The 21836-nt window shown below is 45.3% G+C and overlaps 1 protein-coding gene across 1 annotated transcript in view; it reads right to left on the bottom strand.

Moving 5' to 3' along the window:
- LOC143930820 (pancreatic lipase-related protein 2-like) overlaps nt 1-15420 on the bottom strand; it is a 70083-nt gene extending 54663 nt beyond the window's left edge. Inside the window, exons 1-2 of the mRNA XM_077455432.1 lie at nt 14722-15420; nt 2557-2660 (exon numbers count right to left, since the gene is read on the bottom strand). Of these exons, the coding sequence (XP_077311558.1) occupies nt 2557-2620 (64 nt within the window). The 5' untranslated portion in view covers nt 2621-2660; nt 14722-15420. The remainder of the gene's footprint in view (nt 1-2556; nt 2661-14721) is intronic.
- Nucleotides 15421-21836: the final 6416 nt, after the last annotated feature.

Below are 21836 nucleotides of genomic sequence, written 5' to 3'. Positions count from 1 at the left end.
AGCCCCAATTCCTGCACCTTCACACCTCATATCACCCCAATTCCTGCACCTTCACACCTCATATCACCCCAATTCCTGCACCTTCACACCTCATATCACCCCATTTCCTGCACCTTTACACCTCAGATCACCCCAATTCCTGCACCTTCACACCTCAGATCACCCCAATTCCTGCACCTTCACACCTCAGATCACCCCAATTCCTGCACCTTCACACCTCAGATTACCCCAATTCCTGCACCTTCACACCTCAGATCACCCCAATTCCTGCTCCATCGCACCTCAGGTCAGCCCCATTTCCTGCACCTTCACAATTCAGATCACACCAATTCCTGCACCTTCCCACCTCAGATCACCCCAATTCCTGCTCCATCGCACCTCAGGTCAGCTCCATTTCCTGCACCTTCACACCTCAGATCACCCAAATTCCTGCACCTTCACACCTCAGATCACCCCAATTCGTCCACCTTCACACCTTAGGTCAGCCTCATTTCCTGCACCTTCACACCTCAGATTACCCAATTCCTGCTCCATCGCACCTCAGGTCAGCCTCATTTCCTGCACCTTCACACCTGAGATTACCCCAATTCCTGCACCTTCACACCTCAGATCACCCAATTCCTGCTCCATCGCACCTCAGGACAGCCTCATTTCCTGCACCTTCACACCTGAGATTACCCCAATTCCTGCACCTTCACACCTTAGGTCAGCCTCATTTCCTGAAACTTCACACCTCAGATCACCCCAATTTCTGCACTTTCACACCTCAGATCAGCCTAATTCCTGCCCCTTCACACATCAGATCAGTCCCAATTCCTGCACCTTCATACCTCAAATCACCCCAATTCCTACGCCTTCACACCTCAGATCACCCCAGTTCCTGAACCTCTAAATCAGTAGCTCCCAAAAGCTGGTGAATACCATTCCAAAGTGAGAGAAGACATTCAGCCTAACACCAGAGCCAGATCTAGCCTGTCTGATGCGGGAGTGCAATAAATGTCAAAGGGGGCAGAGGATAGGCAATCAGCAGGGCAGAGGACAGGGACAGCAGTATGTAGGCAGTGTTACAATGCCCAGCAAAGCAGAGGATGGGAGGTCAGAAGGGAAGTATACTGGGGTCAGCATTGCAGAGGACAGGGGTCAGTAGGGCGGAGTACACTGGGTCAGCAGTTCAGTGTACAGGGGTTAGTAGGGCAGGTGATGGGGTCAGCATGGCAGTGTGCAGGTGTCATGAGGGTGGAAGACAGGGGTCAGCAGGGCATAAGACAGGGGTCAGCAGAGCAGAGGAAAGGGGTTTAGCAGGGCAGTGTACAGGGGTCAACGGGGCATAGACATGGGTTAGCAGAGCAGAGGATAGGGTCAGCAGGGCATAGGAGAGGAGTCAGCAGGAAAGAGGATGGCGTCAGCAGCTCAGAATACAGGGTGGGGAGGGTATAGGATGGGGTCAGCAGGGCATAGAACAGGGGTCAGCGGGGCATATGACAGGGGTCAGTAGGGCAGACAAACCAAATAATTATATAATAAAAAATAGCTGGAGGGGGAATACATAGCAGTCCAGATAATATCAGCTGCCAGGTGTTTAACCTAAAGGGTCTGTGTCATCAAATTGATGTTTCTCTCATAGATGGACCCATTGTATGGATATATATATATGTAACAATAATAATAACAAGAATAGGAAAAAAAAAAGGGGAATTTGTTATTTTAGGAGGAGAGGGAAAAGGAAAGAGTTGATTTGGTCTATATACAATAGATTTGGGATTAACCACTTCAGCCCCAGAAGGTTTTACCACCTTAATAACCAGGCTATTTTTTGCAATACGGCACTGCTTTACTTTAACTGACAACTGCACGGTCGTACAACGATGTACCCGAATACAATTTATGTCACTTTTTCCCACAAATAAAGCTTTCTTTTGGTGGTATTTGATCACCTCTGCAGTTTTTTTATTTTTTTGCGCTATAAACAAAAAACTATTTAAAAAAAAAAAAATTATATATATATATATATATATATATATTGGGGATTCAAGAAACAAAATACCCCCCAACCAAAATTCTCAGCTCTTTTTCCATCTCCATAGGAATCATGGGTGTCCCCTTGCCCTGTCACCCTACAGGGATTTCCCACATACCTCTATGTGTTCCAGCTCCTCATGTTAAATTCTCGATAACATTAAACACATACAGTATGTATGGTAACATATGCTATAATGGTATAATCCAGCAGAGATGGTGAGAATCCCTCATAATAGGCACAGCAGATTCCAGACCAGTGCGGGAATAATGGGAAACCTTCATATTGGGAACAGATGGTGTGCAGAGCTGAGAGCTCACACAGGGGTAGTGGGGACCCCTTATAATGACCACAGCAGGTGTGTAGACCTGGGAACTCAGCGCCAGAATTGTGGGAACACCTCATAGTGGAACAGATGATGTGCAGACTCAGGAACTCAGCACAGGAATGGTGGGAAACCCTCATAATGGGCACAGCAGGTGTACAGACCCAGGAACATAGAGCTGGTTTATTGCTAGTAATAATAAAGTAGTCCTCACCTTTTACTGTCTCACTTGATAACGAATACATGACCAATATTGTAATAATTTTAGATAGGAACATATTGTACAAGGATCTGTAATTCTATCCCACGTCTGAATTTCTGAAAAGAAGAAAATGAATATGCTTATATATCCAGATAGAATTATTTTTTTATATATTATAAAAGAAAGTCATCAGAGCAGCAGAACATATACTGTAAGAGAGCTGTTTAACTTGAAGAATGTACAGTAAGTCTGTTTGGCCAGTCCTGTCATCCAGGCAGCCATGCCAGACAGCAGCATTAGGTTGGCGACCTCCCTTTTCTACACTGCAGTTAGCAATTATGCCAGGTCACTGATCCACCCCCAGCCAGCTGATTGGACAGTGAAAGAGCCTGACTATGTCTATGAGCACCGCACTGCACTTAAAGCACTTTTCTTTAGAGCAGAACATGTTTATGGTGTCTAGGATGAGTGTACTCAGCCTGGAAGAAAAAGAGCACCTGTCTAAAGCCCCATACACACTATCAGATTATCTGCTGAGTTTTTCCTTCAGATTTACCAAAACCATATAATATGAGGACAAACCTTAGGAGTTTCAATGTGTATGCAATCAGGCAGGCCCTTCTACTACATGGTTTTGGTAAATCTGAAGGAAAAACTCAGCAGATAATCTGATAGTGTGTATGGGGCTTTAGGTGAGTGTGCACTGCCTGAAAGAAAAAGAACACCAGTCTAAAGTGAGTGTGCACTGTCTGGGTGGAGAAGAGCATCTGTCTAAGGTGAGTGTGAACAGCCTGGAAGGAAAAGAGCACCTGCCTAAAGTGAGAGTGCACTGCATGGATGGAAAAGAGCACCTGTCTAAGGTAAGTGTACGCAGCCTGGAAGAAAAACAGTATCTGTCTAAAGTGTGTACACAAATTAGATGGAAAAGATCACTTGTCTAAGGTGAATGTGCACAGCCTGGAAGGAAAAGAGCACCTGTCTAAGCTGAGTGTACATTCCCTAGGCAGAAATGAACACCTCTCTAAAGTAAGTGTGCACAAATTTGATGGAAAAGAGCACCTGTCTAAAGTGAGTGTGCACAAATTAGATGGAAAAGAGCACCTGTCTAAGGTGAGTTTGCACTGCCTGGGCGGAAAAGAGCACCTGTCTAAGGTGAATGTGCACAGCCTGGAAGGTAAAGAGCACCTGTCTAAGGTAAGTGTGCACAGACTAGATGGAAAAGAGCACCTGTCGAAGGCGAGTGCGCACTGCCTGGAAAAAAAAGAGTACCTGTCTAAGGTGAGTGTGCATAGCCTGGTAGAAAAAAGAGCACCTCTCTAAGGTGATTGTGCACAGCCTTAAAGGAAAATAGCATTTGTCTAAGGTGAGTGCACACAGCCTGAAAGGAAAAGAGCACTTCTCTATTTTTCTTATATCCTACTTTTCCTGATTGTTAACATTGTACAATACTGCAATTTTACATGTTGATATTTATCGAAAAAAGAAGCAATGAAAGCAGTGATGTATTCTCAGCAAATACACACTGAGACATCTTATCCTACATAAACCAAAGTGGTGAACAAACAAGACAAATATTTGCTGTCACTGGATATAAACTAATCTCAATGATGATATATTCGTTTTTCTGCACTGATGGCAGGGTATAGTACTTTACAGCAACAAAAGTAATGTGATATGCAATGTATGTACCTAAACTCTGTTTTCACTTGTGTTCTGTCTCAGTACTGCTGATCTCCTGAAGTCTCTTTGCAGTTACTTCTTCTCTTACATGCACTCTAGTGATGGCTGCATGACATCTGTCAAGGTGGGGTTCCTGATGGTGACAACAATGAATCATGTCTGCTTAATGTGCTTTGAAACAGACACTTGTGACATCAGACAGGGTGTGTTAGGGTGAGCATGCAGGAGCACATAAGGGAGAAAGGGACAAAGTGTTGTCACCTTATAACAGGAAGTGCCCAAATGTACCTCCAGGATCACCAGGGATTATTTCCCTGGTGCATTCCAATGCGATCCTTTGCTGTGAACTGGACACATAAACAGCATTAGTTATGTTGGAGTCCTTATGTTGATGCATTGATCAACTCAGCTCGACGTACTTGATGTGAATTATTATTATTATGATACAGGTTTTATATAGTACCAACAGTTTGCGCAGTGCTTTACATCATGAGGGCAGACATTACAGTTACATTACAATTTGGTACAAGAGGAATCAGAGGGCCCTGCTCGTTAGAGCTTACAATCTAAAAAGGAAGGGGCAATTGATACAAAAGGTAATAGCTGTGGGGGGGATGAGCTGATGGAGGAAGTAAAACAGTGTTAGTTAGATGCAGGATAGGCTTCTTTGAAGAGAAGGTTTTTCAGGGATCGCCTAGAAAAATGGATAGATTAGGGGACAGGCGGACAGATTGGGGTAGGGAGTTTCAAAGGATGGGAGAAGCTCTGGAGAAATCCTGGAGGCGAGCATGGGAGGAGGTGACAAGGGAGTTAGAGAGCAGGAGGTCTTTGAATGACCGAAGAGACGGGCTTGGTTGGTATTTTGGGACTAGGTTAGTGATGTAGCTGGGGCAGAGTTATGGGTGGCTTTGTAAATTATTGTTAGTACTTTGAATTTTATTAGTTGAGTGAGTGGAAGCCAGTGGAGGGATTGGCAGAGAGGGGTGGAGGACACTGAATGGTTGGCAAGGTGGATGAGTCTTGCAGCGGCATTCATTATGGACTGAAGGGGGGATAGTCTATGTAAAGGTAATCGAATGAGGAGGGAGTTGCAGTAGTCGAGGGATAACCAAGGAGTGAATTAGAAGCTTGGTGTATTCTGGAAATATTGTAGAGGCTAAGACGGCATGATTTGGACAGGGATTGTATGTGGGCCTGAAAGGACAGTTCAGAGTCTAAGGTTACCCCTAGCAGCCTGGCATGTAGGGACGGACTGATAGATGTGCTATTGATCTTGACAGAGAAGTCAGGTGAAGGGGCACGTGGGGGAGGAAATATTAAGAGCTCAGTTTTAGATAGATTCAGTTTGAGGAAGGGGTTTGACATCCAGGCTATGTCTGTTAGTGGATCAGTGATACGTGAGATTAATGGGGTGAGCTGAGGGGCAGAGAGATAGATTTGGGTGTCATCATCATCATATAAATGGTAGTGAAAGCCATGGGAGGCTATCAGCTGACCCAGGGAGAATGTGTAGATCGAGAATAGTAGAGGTCCAAGGACAGAACCTTGGGGGACCCCAACAGTAAGAGGAGTTGGAGAAGAGGAAGTGCAGTTGTAAATGACACTGACGGTGCAATGATAGGTAAGATTCAAACCAAATAAGAGTACAGCCATGAAGACCAAGCAAATTGAGTTTTTTGAGGAGGGGGTGGTCAACTGTATCAAAGGCAGCAGAAAGATCCAAGAATAAGTGTATGGAATAATGACCATTGGTTTTGGCTGTTAGTAAGTAGTTTGTGAAATTTAGGAGGGCAGTTTCTGTTGGAGTGCTGTGGGCGAAATACAGACTGAAGTGGATCAAGAAGGTTAATCTCAATGAGGTGGTCGCTCGGTTGGTGACCAAACGTTAAAGGAGTTTGGAGGCTAAAAGGAGTAAAAAGATGGGTCTTAAGTTGTTAAGATTGGTGGATTCTGAGGCCTTCTTTGGTATGGGAGGGACTAGCGCATGTTTTAGAGTGTTGGGGAAGATGCCATTAGAGAGTGAGAGGTTGAAGATATTTAGTTAAGGAGTTAAGTTAAGGAGTGAAGTTAAGGATTGTAGGATTGAGTCAAATTGTGACCGTAGTATTTGAGAAGGAACAGGGTCCAGGGGGCAGGAGGATAGGTGGGCATTAGAAAAAAGTTTAGTGACTTCCTCTATAGTAGCTGGGTTAAAAGAGGGAAGTATTGATTGTGCAGGAGGACAAGGGATGTAAAGTGAGGGAAAGCGGAGATCTCAAGACGAATTGTTTCAATCTTATTTTTGAAGTGATTAGCAATCTCCTGGGCAGTGAGTAAGGCCACTTTCACACTGAGGCGCTTCTAAACTGCCAGTAAAAACACTTGGCCGCTTTTGAATCGTTTTTCAGTCGCTTTTGAAAAGCTTTCCATTAATTTCAATGGAGAGAGGATTTTTTTTACAGCCCTGTCAGCACACAGCCCCAGTGTGAAAGCGTTCATTGATTTTAATGGAAATACGTTTTCATGAGCTTTTTAGGTGCTGTTTTTAGCGTGAAAGTGCCTGAAAAGCGCCTCAGTGTGAAAGTGGTCTAAGTTAGTGGGTGGGGGTAATGGAGGATGAAGTAGAATGGTAAAGATAGAAAAGAGTTGACGGGGACTGCGTGAGAGGGTGTTAATGAGAGTAATAAAGTAGGTCTGTTTGGCAGTGTGCAGGCAGGAATGGTATTTTTGGAGGGAAGATTTATATTGGCTGAAGTCGTGCTGTGACTTAGTTTTACGCCACAGGTGCTCAAGAGCACGGCTACATTTTTTGAGGCTTCTGGTATTGTCTGTCTGCCAGGGTTGTAACAGTCAGGGGCCTGATTCTGTGCGTAGTGAGGGGGGCGAAGGTATCCAGGGAGGATGACAGTGAACTGTTGTAGACAGAAGTGGCCAAGTTGGGGCAGGACAATGGTGATCAGAAAGAGGAAAGGGAATATTGGAGAGGTTGTGCGGAGTGCATAGGTAGGAGAATATGAGGTCAAGGCAGTTGCCAACAGAGTGAATAGAAGCGCTTGTCCATTGTTTTAGGTCAAAAGAGGAGGTTAGGCTCAGCAGCTTAGAAGTAGCGGGAGTGTTAAGATTAACAAGGATGTTGAAGTCACCAAGAATGATTGTTGGAATTTCAGAAGAGAGAAAGTAGGGTAGCCAGGATGAGAAGTCATCAAGGAAGTTTGATACCGGTCCAGGGGGTTTATAGATCACAGTAATTCTCAATGAAACTGGAGAAAATAGACGAATATAATGAGCTTCAAATGAGGAGAGGAACAGAGAGGGGGTGGATGAAGAACCTGAAAAGTGCTTTGAGGGGATAGGAGAATTCCAACACCACCTCCTTTCCATCCACTAGGCCTGGGAGAGTGAGTCCACGGGGGGCCACCATAGGAGAGAGAAGCCGGAGAAGGAAGGTCAGATTCTTGAATCCCGGTCTCAGTATTTGCAAGTAGGTTCAGGGAGTTTGTGATAAATAGGTCATGGACGGTGGTGAGTTTGTTACACACAGAGCGGGCATTCCAAAGGGCACAGGAGAAGGGGAGGCTGGTTCTAGGCTGAAGAGGAATAGAAATGAGATTGTGTGGATTGCAATCAGAGGATGGGGGTGCTGGGTATGTTAGATGAAGGTAAATGATGGCGGTCTAGGATTTGGGGAAATATCTCCAGAAGTTAGGAGTAGCAGAAAGGTAAGAGAGGTGACATAGGAGTGTGACTTATGTGGGGGGACACCTCCCAGTGTCCTGCAGGTTTTATTGGTATATGGGTTCAGAATAAGCAGGAGCTGATACGTGCAGTAATAAGGTGAAGACAGGAGTAAAGGTGATATATATAAGCTGTGGGCTGGAGAAGGTGGGTGAAGGAGTGAGAATTTAAGGAGAGAGGATGCAACTGTGAGAAGGAAAAGTATGGAGTGCATGATACAGAGTGGTGAAATTGAGAGGAAGCCTGAATGAGAGATGAAAAAGTTTGTTGGAGAATCAGATCACCTGTAGTTTGTTTAGTGTTCTGCAGAAGTCTGTTGTGGATTTTCATTTTGTGCATTCGCTGTGTGTTGAGTGGTAGGGATGAGCTTCGTGTTCGAGTCGAACGTACGTTCGACTCGAACATTGGCTGTTCGGCCGTTCGGCGAATTCCGAACGTTTGGGCCGTTCGCGTCAAAATTCGAGTGGCGCGCGCAGACCACAATGCACTGCGGTGGCGCAGTGTATTGCTGGCTCATGATTGGCCAAGCATGCACTGTGACCCCGCATGCTTGGCCAATCGCAGCGCCAGCAGCGAGGAGAGCCATGATTGGCCACGGGCGTCCTGCCTGTGGCCAATCATAGCTCAGGCTGTGTAGTGCACGCCCCACACTATATAAGGCCGCCTTTGAGGCGGCCTCGTGTAGTGTGTTAGCATCTGAAGCAGTGGGTGTTCTGTGTACCTTCAACACAGTACACACCAATCGTTTTTGGCTGATTTCCTATCTTGCTGCTGTGTAGTGGTTGTTGTCTGTGCCCTGACCGCAGTATACACCACTATATTCACCTCACCTATATAGCTAGTGATCTAGCTTTAACCACTTAACAACTGCCCATTGCCGATTAACGGCTTCAGGGCGGTTGTTTAACTCTGAGAGGCCGTTAATTGACGGCCTCCCAGAATTCTGCTTTCGCGCGCCCCCTGGGGCGCGCACTCGAGAGCATCCGTGACCGCCGGGTCCACAGGACCCGGCGCATCACGGATCACGGTAAACGGCCGCTCGTCGCGGCCGTTTACCACGTGATCGCTCCGTCAAATGACGGAGTGATCACTTGTAAACAAACCAGCGTCATGTTATGACGCCGGTTCCTCCCTCCCCTCTCTGTACCGATCGGTACAGCGGAGGGGAAAGAGATCGGTGTCAGCAGCGATGTGGGCTGCATCTGCAGTGCCCACATCACTGCTCACCGAATTTAACCCCTCAATTCCCTGCCAATACTCTGCAATACCAGTGCATACTCTGCAGTACCCTGCCATTACTCTGCAGTACCCCGCCATTACTCTGCAGTACCCCGCCATTACTCTGCAGTGCAGTACCCTGCCATTACTCTGCAGTACCCCCCATTACTCTGCAGTACCCCCCAATACTCTGCAGAACCCCCCAATACTCTGCAGTACCCGCCATTACTCTGCAGTACCCCGCCATTACTCTGCAGTGCAGTACCCTGCCATTACTCTGGAGTACCCTGCCATTACTCTGCAGTACCCCCCATTACTCTGCAGTAACCCCCATTACTCTGCAGTACCCTACCATTACTCTGGAGTACCCCCCAATACTCTGCAGTACCCTGCTATTACTCTGCAGTACCCTACCATTACTCTGGAGTACCCCCCAATACTCTGCAGTACCCTGCTATTACTCTGTAGTACCCCGCCAATACCCCGCCAATACTCTGCAATACCCTGCCATAAATTGCCATACCCAGCCATACTCGGAGATACCCAGCCATACTCGGTGATACCCTGAAATACCCAGCCATAGACGCCCCCCACCCCTCACCGCCCTCCGGTGCTTCTACCAACTCGCCAGTACGATCAAAGCCAGAATCTTTTTTTTATTTTTTATTTCAGGCTTCCCAGCCTAGAGGTGAGATGTGGGGTCATATTGACCCCCAGATTTCACTGTAAAGAGGACCTGTCACCCCATATTCCTATTACAAGGGATGTTTACATTCCTTGTAATAGGAATAAAAGTGATCAAAAATATATTTTTGGAGAAAAAAATGTCAAACTAAAATAAATAAAGTAAAATGAACAATAAAAATTTTTTTTTATTTTTTAAAGCGCCCATGTCCCCATGTGCTCGCATGCAGAAGCGAACGCATGCGTAAGCCCCGCCCACATATGAAAACGGTGTTCAAACCACACATGTGAGGTATCGCCGAGAACGTTAGAGCGAGAGCAATAATTCTAGTCCTAGACCTCCTCTGCAACTCAAAACATGTAACCTGTAAAAAAAAAATTTAAGCGTCGCCTATGGGGATTTTTTAAGTAGCGACGTTTGGCGCCATTCCACGGGCATGTGCAATTTTGAAGAGTGACATGTTTGATATCTATTTACTCAGCATAACTTCATCTTTCACTTTATGCAAACATTGGGCTAACTTTACTGTTTTTTTTGTTTGTTTTTTAAGCACAAAACTGTTTTTCCCCCCCAAAAAACGCGTTTGAAAAATTGCTGCACAAATACCGTGTGAGATAAAAATTTGCAACGACCACCATTGCATTCTCCAGGGTCTTTTGGTATGCATATGCTGTGTGTGTGAAATAACCTGATAATATGACAATTTTGTGTAAAAAAAAAAAAAAAAGGAAATAGGCCGTCAGTACTTCAGGTGGGTTCAATTTTCAGATATTGGCACCATAGCTTGTGGACTCTATAACTTTCACAAAGACCAAATAATATCCACCAATTTGTACTTATTTTTACCAAAGATATGTAGTAGTATGAATTTTGGCCAAAATTTATGAAGAAAAAATTACTAATCTGCTAAATGTTATAACAGAAACGAAGAAAAATTCATTTTTTCGCAGAATTTTCGGTCTTTTTTCTTTTATAGCACAAAAAATAAAAAACTGAGAGGTGATTAAATACCACCAAAAGAAAGCTCTATTTGTGTGAAAAAAAGGACAAACATTTCCTATAGGTCCAGTGTTGCATGACTGAGTAATTGTCATTCAAAATGTGAGGGCACCGAAAGCTGAAAATTGGTCTGGTTATTAAGGGTGTTTAAGTGCCCAGTGGTCAAGTGGTTAATAATAGAGCTTGCAGTCAGTAGTGTTAGGAGATGTCTGCGTGCTCTGTACCCAGTACATACCGCTATAATATAGGGCAGGCCCCTACTTTCAAACATCCAACTTACAAACATCTCCTACTTGCAAACGCAAGGAGACAGCAGCAAGTGAGATGAAAAAAGATGGACGACAAAACAAATTATACAGGGGTGATAACCCTTCCCTATGTTTTCCAAAAAGCTTAAAAATAGTTTGTTTGACTGGAGCTACACTTTAAAAATGTACCGGTTGAAAATTACAAACAGATTCAACTTAACACAACAAACCTACACAGTCCCTGTCTTGTTTGCACCGCCTGTATACTGCTGTTCTGAGTATATAGGGCCTGGGGGCCACACGCATTTCCTTTTTTAAATATGGGTACAGGGTTCCCCTTAATATGCGTACAAGACCCAAATAAGCTGGTAATGGGCAGGGAGGGCTACCCATGCCATTTTTCTGAATGATTTTCAACCATATTGCAGGAACCAGATATAACATTAAAACCGCAAGCAGTTTTAAATGGTGTTATTTCCGTTTAATGTCATTTTGTGCAGGGACTGTTCTAAACACGGGAAACACGTGGCACTTCACAGGCATACTACAGACACCCCCCAGGCACCATATTTAAAGGAATATTTCACCTTTTTTTTCACTTTAATCGTCATTAAAATCAGTGCTCCCGCCAAAACGGCAGTTTTTAAAACTTTTTTTTGCAGTGACCCATGTCCCCTGAGGCAGGAGGCAGGTCCCCAAACCCTTTTTAGGACACTATCTTGCATATTAGCCGTTAAAATTAGCACTTTCCATTTCGAACGTTCGAGTCCCATAGACTTCAATGGGGTTCTAACGTTCGTTTTGAACGCGGGGGTCGTTCGCAAGTTCTGGTGCGAACCGAACCGGGGGGTGTTCGGCTCATCCCTATTGAGTGGAAGTGTAATACTTAATCCAATATGAATACTTTATCCAAGAGGATAGTTGCCAATGCAATCCCAGCCTGTGCATCCCCTTAGGTAAGGCCCAAATTTGTACTGAGTTTGGGTGGGGGTATTGCCAATGAATTAGTCAGGATTGCATAGAAGGAACACATGGAACAGAATGAATTTCTCACACTAATGCCGTGCACACACGGCCGGACTTTTCAACGGCAAATGTCCGAATCTGTCGGACAATTCAACTGTGTGTGGGCTTCATCGGATCTTTTCTGTCGAAAAATCAGACGGACTTTAGATTTAGAACATCAGTTCGTCTGTATGCTAGTCCGACAGACAAAAACTGATGCTAGGGAAGCTATTGGCTATGAAATTCCTTATTCTAGTCCGGACATACGTCATCACGGTCAATTCTTGGTGTGATTGTGTGTGGCTAAGTCTGTTTGTTTGGAAAGTCTGTCGAAAGTCCGTCGGGAAGACCGTCGGACCTAGTCCGCCAGAAAGTCTGGTCATGTGTACGTGGCATAATGCCGCGTACACACGATCAAACAAGCGGGTGGAAAAGTCCGGCAAACTTTTTTGACCCGAAAGTACGGCGGACTTAGAAAGTAGTTTTGCACTCCAATCTTCCCGCCGGACTCGCATTTCGGCGGACAATCCAGCCGTGTGTGTGCCAGTCCACCGTACTTTTGAAATGAGTGGACTTTTCCTGCCCGGAGAAAAGTCCGCTCATTTCGAGCGGGTCTCCAGGTAGGCGGGGCCCGCGAAGGAGACGCCACTGGCCCCGCCACCTGGTATGGACTTAAAGGGGAACCCCAACGCCGGAAAAAAATGGCGTGGGGGTCCCCCCAGGTCCACATCAGACCCTTGTCCGAGCACGCTACCCGGCCGGCCAGGAAAGGGGGGGACGAGCGAGGGCCTCCCTCCTGAGCCGTACCTTGCCCCCCCTCCTGTGCCCTCAACATGGGGGTGCCTTGGGGAAGGGGGGGCGTGCGGCCCCCCCACCCCAAAGCACCTTGTCCCCATGTTGATGAGGACAAGGGCCTCTTCCCGACAACCCTGGCCGTTGGTTGTCGGGGTCTGCGGGCGAGGGGCTTATCGGAATCCAGGAGCCCCCTTTAATAATGGGGCCCCCCCGGATACCGGCCCCCCACCCTATGTGAATGAGTATGAGGTACAATGTACCCCTACCCATTCACCTGTAAAATAAAGTACAAAAAAAAATAACACACAAGATAAAATAGTTTATTGCATAGCTCCGGGGGTCTTCCGTCTTCGGGGGTCTTCTCGCCAGACTCCTCCGCTATCTTCTTCTAGCTCTTTTACTAGCGGAGGAGCCCGGCTTTCTTCCTCGCCGCGGCCTCTTCTTCCGACTTCGGGGGTCTTGTCCCCCTCTTCGGTTCTTCTGCCGGGCCACGCGCCTTCTTATAGCTCTTTTACAGGCGGTGGCCCGGTCTTCTGTCGCCGCCGCCGTCGCCGCCTTCTGTTCTTCTCTTCTTCTCTTCAGATGTTGCCTCGTCGGATCCTCCTCTCACAATGGCTCTGACCGGGCGCGCGGCGACTTATATAGGGACATCGCCGGATGATGTCCCCGCCCATTATGGTGTCACAGTCCCAGAGGATGCTGTGACTGTGACATCATAATAGGCGGGGACATCATCCGCTGATGTCCCTATATAATTCGCTGGGTGCCCGGTCCCCGTCATTGTGAGCGGAGGACTCGACGAGGCAACATCTGAAGAAGAAGAAGAAGAGAAGAGAAGAACAGAAGGCGGCGGCGACAGAAGACCGGGCCACCGCCTGTAAAAGAGCTATAAGAAGGCGCGGTGGCCCGACAAAAGAACCGAAGAGGGGGACAAGACCCCCAAAGTCGGAAGAAGAGGCCACTGCGAGGAAGAAAGCCGGGCTCCTCCGCTAGTAAAAGAGCTACAAGAAGATAGCGGAGGAGTCCGGCGAGAAGACCCCCGAAGACGGAAGATCCCCCGGAGCTGTGCAATAAACTATTTTATCTTGTGTGTTGTGTTTTTTTTGTACTTTATTTTACAGGTGAATGGGTAGGGGTACATTGTACCCCATACTCATTCACATAGGGTGGGGGGCTGGTATCCGGGGGCCCCCTTATTAAAGGGGGCTCCCGGATTCCGATAAGCCCCTCGCCCGCAGACCCCGACAACCAACGGCCAGGGTTGTCGGGAAGAGGCCCTTGTCCTCATCAACATGGGGACAAGGTGTTTTGGGGTCGGGGGGCCGCACGCTCCCCCTTCCCCAAGGCACCCCCCATGTTGAGGGCACGTGGCCTGGCACAGCTCAGGAGGGGGGGGGGGGCGCTCGCTCGTCCCCCCTTTCCTGGCCGGCCGCGTAGCGTGCTCGGACAAGGGTCTGATGTGGACCTGGGGGGACCCCCACGCTGTTTTTTTCGGCGTTGGGGTTCCCCTTTAAGTCCATACCAGGTGGCGGGGCCAGCGACGTCTCCTTCGTGGGCCCCGCCTACCTGGAGACGCGCTCGAAATGAGCGGACTTTCCTCCGCGTGCTGCACGCCCCCCCCTTCCCCAAGGCACCCCCCCCTGTGTCTTTTGTCTTTCTTTGGTGTTATCCCAAGTGTCGGATTTAGCATCATTTGGGCTACTTTCCAACGGGACCCCCTAATACGAAGAGGTGAGCAGGTTAGGTAACGGCAAGCCAGAATAAAACCAGCAGCTCCTTCGGGGGTTAGTGCTACAACGATAAAAAAAATAATTCTAAACTGAAATGGCTCACCTGTATGGTGGGAAGATCTGGTCACCAAATCTGATAGCTTGGATGTGGTCACTGATTAGGAAGAGGTGAACACTGGGACTTAGAGGGTTGATATGATGGAGTGGATCAAGCAGTTGAGGATGGATCTGGTAAAATTCAACCTGGTCAATGAATCTTTGAGGATTGATCTGGCGGAGTGGATCCAGTCACAGAATCTTAGAGGTGGCCCTGGCAGAGTGGATTTAGTCACTAAATTTTCCAAGTAGATCTGGCAGAGTGGATCCAGTCAGAGTCTTGCATGTGTATCTGGAAGAGTTGATCCAGCCGTTAAATCTTTCAGGTATATCTGGCAGAGTCTTTGAGGTAGATATGGTGGATTCAGCTTTAGAGGGTAGACCTGATCTCTCCGCAATCTGGCAGAAGGCGAATAAAAAGAACAGGAATATTATATAAATATACCTGAAGAGGAAATGTCAGCATTATATCCGGAATTCCAAGCTGTCTTTCTGGTTTTCTGCAGTGTCAGTTAATAGTAAGGAAAATGAGAATAGGATTATGGGGGACAGACATCCCCCTCAGATGACAATATTATCCCATCTGTGTCCAGCAGGGGGCAGTGACCTCTGTCCACGACTAGAGTATGTTTGGACTCGGTTCTAATCATACCAGAATTCAGACGTACAATTATATTTTGCACGACTTCAAAGCAAGCTGCCAAAAGGAGCTTCACAGTGGCCTAATCCCTGATGGCAGCCAAGTTCTACATAGTCATTAAATGAAGATAGATCTGTAAACAACATTATTTAACCCTTCCCTGAAAAGAACAGCTATTACGTTCTAAAGAACAGTCAGGTTTATCCAAGCTAATTCCCTGAAGACTGTCATATGGCTGAGCCTATACTTGTCACTGTGGCACTGCCAATGGCCAGTTAAATGCTGGATTTAATTGTAACTAAATCCATCAATTTGATACACAAAACAGATATAACTTAGGGCCCATTTACACTTCCTTAGGCTTCAATACACATTAACGGCTATTTTACAGGCTTTGTTATAGCTCTCTAAACACTAGTCAAAGCCAGGGGTGGACTGACAACTCATGGGGCCCCCGGGCAATAGGAGATTATGGGGCCCCCAGGCAATCAGAGATTATGGGGCCACAGAGTACACACACACACAGTATACAATTACACAGTATACACATACATGTACACACAGTATACATAGACATGTTTCTATTGCCTGAGAAGGTACTGGAGAGGTGGGGCAGCTAGCTATAATCTCAGGATTTTTAGACCAAAGGGATGTCAATAAGGGACATTTTAGAGATAGGTGTAAAAAAAAAAAACACACAGATTTTGACATACTGTCCCTGGTTTTACTGAGGCTGGCAACCCTGATGGGGCCCCCTAGTGGCCCGGGGCCCTCGGGCAGTGCGCTTCAAAAATGATACCCCATGTAGCTTTTCGTGGTGCTTCAAAGCATCTTCAAAGCCTCCATAAAAGTCTATGGCAAAGCTCGCTTGAAGTCCCACTGAAGCCCCATCGAATCCCCAGCAAAGGCTCATCAAAGCCCCATCGAAGCTCCACCAAACCTCATCGAAGCACCAAGCGAAAGCAAGGTGTAAACAGGACTGTAAGCTAACCATTTTATTTAGTCACGGGCTGACTGGCATTCAGAGAGCTTTAACAAAGCGTGTCTGAAGCATTGTTTTGAAGCAAGTTTAAACTAGTCCTGAAACATGTCCTGAATGATATTGTTAATGTTTCTTGTGCTCTCAACTGAACCGTCAAGCCATCAAATGGCTGGTGCAGCTCCATGGCAACTGCAGATCCATTAAGGGCCAAATTGACAGCTTCCCTCTCTATAAAGTATAGAAGGGTTTAGTCTTGCTTTAAGATGGCCATATACCAGTAGAATTTTGTTGAATGTTTATTTAATATTCTAATAGTTAATGGGGTCAAATTGATGGTTGTTTTTGACTATATAAATTTAGGATTGTTAGACCAGTTCTAGGGACAGGCTGTCATATCCACATCCCTAAGAAATCGATTGGAACAAAATTTGAGAGCACCACTCTCCCATAGGATGATGGGACTTTCACGGGTATGCCACTGTCACTGAGGTAAGCATATACACAGTGTATAACAATAAAATCTAAATTTATTAAAAAATATACAGAGCATAACATTTTATCAGTAACATTAGGCCATATAACGCATTGACCAAAAATGATACTCAATCCATATAAAAGCTTGAAATATGCTTGTGTATACAGTAATCTGATGCATTTTGCAGAATCCTTATCTGCTTCTTCTGGGCAGCTCAACATACCTCTAAATCATCATTCAAATTGCAAAAACATCATAAAGATAACATTCGTATAATTTACAAGTAATTTATTCAATAAAGTTCATCATAGCTCATCAAGGAGGGAAAAATAGGAAGGGGAAAAGAAAAGGGGGGGGCAGAGGGTGAAGGGGGCGGGGTCACAAGCCAGCCAGTGCATATATCCATATACACAAACCAGTATGTCCCCATTGCAGCTACCTAAAACCACCCTAGTTAATAGCTAGGAGCAGATAACCAGGCATGTATATCCCCCAAAAACCTCAGGTATGACACAATGGATGCATTCAGGAAGCATGAGCCATATCTTTTCTGGAGTGTCGCTTGGCCTGAAAAACTCCAGAAAAGGTTGTTTTTGACTGTAATGATGAAAAAAAAATTAGAAGGATGGAAACATTTTCTCCAACAAATGAAATGCTAAAGCTGGCCAAACACCTTTACAATTTAGTTAGAACATATGAATGGAAATTCAGAAAAATCCTTTGATAAGCATTTGATAAGACTGTCATGAATGCAATAAATTTCATATGAACACCCTGAAAATGCAATTTGATGGCCATGCCAGTGTTTTGTCTTTGGCTTTTAATTTTTGGATGCATTATGATATGTGTAAATGTTTGTTCTGGAAAAATTATGCATCCTTGATTTTATTTATCACTCGGAAAAAAAAGGTGTATAAAAACCGTGTGTAGTGCAGGGTGACACCGCGGACACACCTAAATTAATGTGCCAGGTTTTTAATTGAAGAAATAGCTTGACATGTTCCCCGCTCCTGAAGAAGCGCTAATTGAGCGCGGAACATGTCAAGCTATTTCTTCAATTAAAAACCTGGACAACATGCCTTATTTGAATCTTTTGGAATTTTGGATAACTTCCTAGTACCGGCTTTGTATCATTGATTATTGCATTATAAGTTATTATTGGAAAATACTAATGATTAGGCAGTCTGGGTTACAGTGATAAAAACATCTCTTTTATGCAATTGTTGTACCATATATATGTGAGTGTTTAATGATATATATTTGTAAAAAAATATTTTTATATATAGAGTACCCATGTGACTCATAAAGTCAATTTAATATTAGCATCTTTTTTCTATATTTCTTTATCACTCGTTGAAAACAATTTACAAAATCGATTGTATGTCCCAAACATTTTTTTTTTAACTGACATGCTACTGGTGTACGGTCAGATTAACTATGAATGTGGTTTTCATTCTGGAAAAAATTGTACATATTGTAATGCAAAAAGAAAAAAAGCGCCTCTAAGTGCAGAAGTAAAACTTTATATTTCCTAAAAGGGTTAAAAACACACACAAAAGAGTGGATGGGTAGAAGCACATCATATTAGTAATATGGCAGGTGGTCTGGCGTTCTCAAGGAGTCTCTGTGATATCCGCAGGTGTAATTCTATGGCAGCATATTCTGAAGTGGCAGACAGATGGAAGCCACAACTCTCCTGGATACTGGGAAGACAGCTAGGCTGTCTGAGACAGCATGGAAGCCGAATCCAGGAAGTGACGTCAGCAGGAAGGGACCAGTAACCAACGTGGACAGCAAGCCGGAAGTGATCATCAACATGCGATGCATTTCGGAAAAGCTGATTGGTTCCTTCTTCAAGCAGTGACTAAAGGTTACTAGACGCAGAGCTTCTGATGGTCTGTGGATGGGACTATGGGCAGACATGAGCAGGACAAAGGGAAGCACTGAGCTTATAAAATGACATAATGAATATAAATATAAATATAAAATATATATATATTACATTCATTATGTTATTTTTTTAAGCTCAGTGCTTCCCTTTGTCCTGCTCATATCCGCCCATAGTCCCGCCCACAGTCCATAAGAAGCTCTGCTTCTAGTAACTTAATTCTATGCATTGAGATAAAAAGTCTTCTTTGTGCAACAGCCCCCCTAATACTTACCTTAGCCCCATCTCGATCCAGCAATTTTGCATGAGAGACTCGGCTGTCTGGGACTCTCCCTCTTCATTGGCTGAGACAGCAGTGAAGCGACCCTGGCTCCCACTGTTGTCAAATTCAGTGAGCCAATAAGGAGAGCGAAGGGGTGGGGTCTTGTCTGAATGGACACAGGGAGCTTTGGTTGCCCCCATGGCAAGCTGCTTGCTGTCTGTAGCGGTCTCGTCCTCAAAGCCGCCTTCAGCTGGTCAAAAGATTTCCACAAGGTCTACATTTCGATGGAATAATCCAGGAAGATGAGCAGCTTACCATTTTAGTAGCGCAATTCCCCTTGCAGAAGGACAGCATGTAAAACCTCATCTTGATCCTGAAAATGGAGGAATCGCAGGATAAAGATGCGAGGTGGAGATCCAGACAGTCCAGGTTTAGTTGGTTTGCGGTGTGCCCTCTCCACCGTATAATATGGTGAAAACTGGGCTGCAGGCAGCAGATCTCAGAGCAGGCCATCCACAAAAAACGCTGGGTTGTCTACCTCGGCTCCCTCTGCTAGGCCCACAATTCAAAGATTGTCCCTTGCTGTCTATTTTTTGCATCCTCCACTTTGTACTCCAATGCACAAACTTTCGTTTGGAGTAAGCGGAGCGCTGTGGTGTGCTCTGCAACAGAGTCCTCAGCCTGTCCCATTCTCTGTTCAGTCCCAGACAGTCGGATCTTATCCATGTCTTGTCTTAATAGTCCCACATCAAGCTGTCCTGCCTCTATCTTGGAGGTCAGGGCAGCCTGACAAGAAGCTATAGCAGCCATCACATCAGCTATGCCTGGCTGTGCAGCACTCACCCCCTTCTCCATGTCTGTCTGGGAGGCCATGATTGCGACTGTCCTGGCGCAGGGCTGCAGCTCACATTAAAGCACCTAACACTTCAACATGATGTTTATGATGTGTTTTTGATGCTTCGATTAAGTTTTGGTGATGCTTCCGTGATGCTCTTTTGAAGCTTTGTTGAAGTTTGACAGATGTCCTACGTGTGTGTGGGGGGATCTCATACCTGCAATTTCTCCAAAAAAAAAGCAAAGCTAAAGCTGAATTAAAGCCTCTCAAAAACTGCATTCAGCGAGCTTTGTCATAGATTTCTATGGAGGCTCTTAAGATCCACTAAAGTGACATGAGGTATAGTTTATGAAGCGAAGCCGAAGCAAACGCAAGGTATAAACAGGACTGTAAGCTCACCATTTTGTTTGGTGACAGGGGCTTTAAATGTTATGTAATCTTCAAGCATAAAATGTTTCTTATAAATTGTGCAAAAAATTAGCGAAAGGGTTAAAAGAAAAGTAAAGGATTTGGATGCAGCATCGGTCCAATGCTGCATCTGTCCCTCGCTGCCTCTAAGACGGAGAACGGAGCGGCCAAACACTGCTGATATCTCAGCTCTCGGTCTTCAGCCTGCTGAGAGACAGTGACAGAGTCACCAGCTCTCTGCTCTCCCCCTGCAAGCACTCACTGGAGTGTGTGGCTGTGGAGGGGAGGGAGCAGCAGAGGCTTAGCTAGCTGCTAGTCCAGATATCTGGGTGGATCCTGACCATATGGTCAGGAACTTTTCAGAGCCAGGACCAGCCCTGTGATGCTTTAGCCCGCTGAGAACGGGTCACAGGAGTGCCGAAAGAAACTGCACTCTTGTGATCCATAGGATAAGTACAGCCTATAAAAGCTTTGGCTATATTTCTCCTGTAAAGTAACAGTATTGGTTACCGGGGATACAATTCAGGCTCCTACATCCCCGTTCAGAGGACCTTCATTTTGTTGATTTCCAAATCCAAATATCTTGTTATTTTCCTTTTTATTTTTGTAATACCGTTGTCAAAAAGGATGTGGATGCACTAGTAATGTTAGTTGTTTTTATCCTCTTCTTTTCTTTAGCTAATATTTGTTGAAGGAGCAAACGCGGCACATGCTACCCGCAGACATGGCGACTGGCCAGAATCTGTACAGACAGGAGCAGAAAGAGTGTGAATCACTCACAAGTCTTACTTCAAGCTAAGGTTTAATGTGCTTTTATTTATTTATTTTTCTGGTTGCCCCCTCATCCTCATCGACATGCTAGTTAAATCAGGGAGAGAGAGAGAATGAGTAGTACATCACTTTTTACGAGGGAAGTTCTGCTTTAAGATTCAGGGTTTCTTTGCACCTCTATGCCTCTATAAGTGAAAGAATTGGAACCCAATGAAAGAAAGGGGAAGGCAAGGGACATTCAGGATGGGGAGGAAAGAGCTAGATCATGCTGGATGTCTTCCAGCAAGGAGATGAGGCAGGCTCTTTCTGACTTGTTGCAACTTCTCATGCTCATTGTGAGAAGCTCATAGTGTGCAGTGAAATGAGTAAGCAAACCACAATACATTTTTTTTGTTTTAGTTCTTTATGGGGGGGATTCTCTTTCAATGCCATGCTCTGGAAGTCAGGATATTTTAAGAGATGATGATGGTTCTGTGAGAAACACCTACAATCCTTCCCCTTATGGAACCAGAATTCGCCTTTGGCTGATTTAATGTCTTTTATACATGCAGTATCTCAAAAAGTGAGTACACCCCTCACATTTTTGTAAATATTTTATTCTGCCTTTTCATGTGACAACACTGAAGAAATGACACTTTCCTACAATGTAAAGTAGTGAGTGTACAGCTTGTATAACAGTGTAAATTTGCTGTCCCCTCAAAATAACTCAACACACAGTCATTAATGTCTAAACCGCTGGCAACAAAAGTGAGTACACCCCTAAGTGAAAATGTCACAATTAGCCATTTTCCCTCCCGGTGTCATGTGACTCGTTAGTGTTACAAGGTCTCAGGTGTAAATGGGGAGCATGTGTTTTATATT

Source organism: Lithobates pipiens, unplaced genomic scaffold (genome assembly GCF_037356315.1).
Source record: "Lithobates pipiens isolate NorthernLeopardFrog02 unplaced genomic scaffold, aLitPip1_a1.2 Scaffold_25, whole genome shotgun sequence".
NCBI classification, from domain to species: Eukaryota; Metazoa; Chordata; class Amphibia; order Anura; family Ranidae; genus Lithobates; species Lithobates pipiens.
This window is presented reverse-complemented; position numbering and strand designations above follow the sequence as displayed.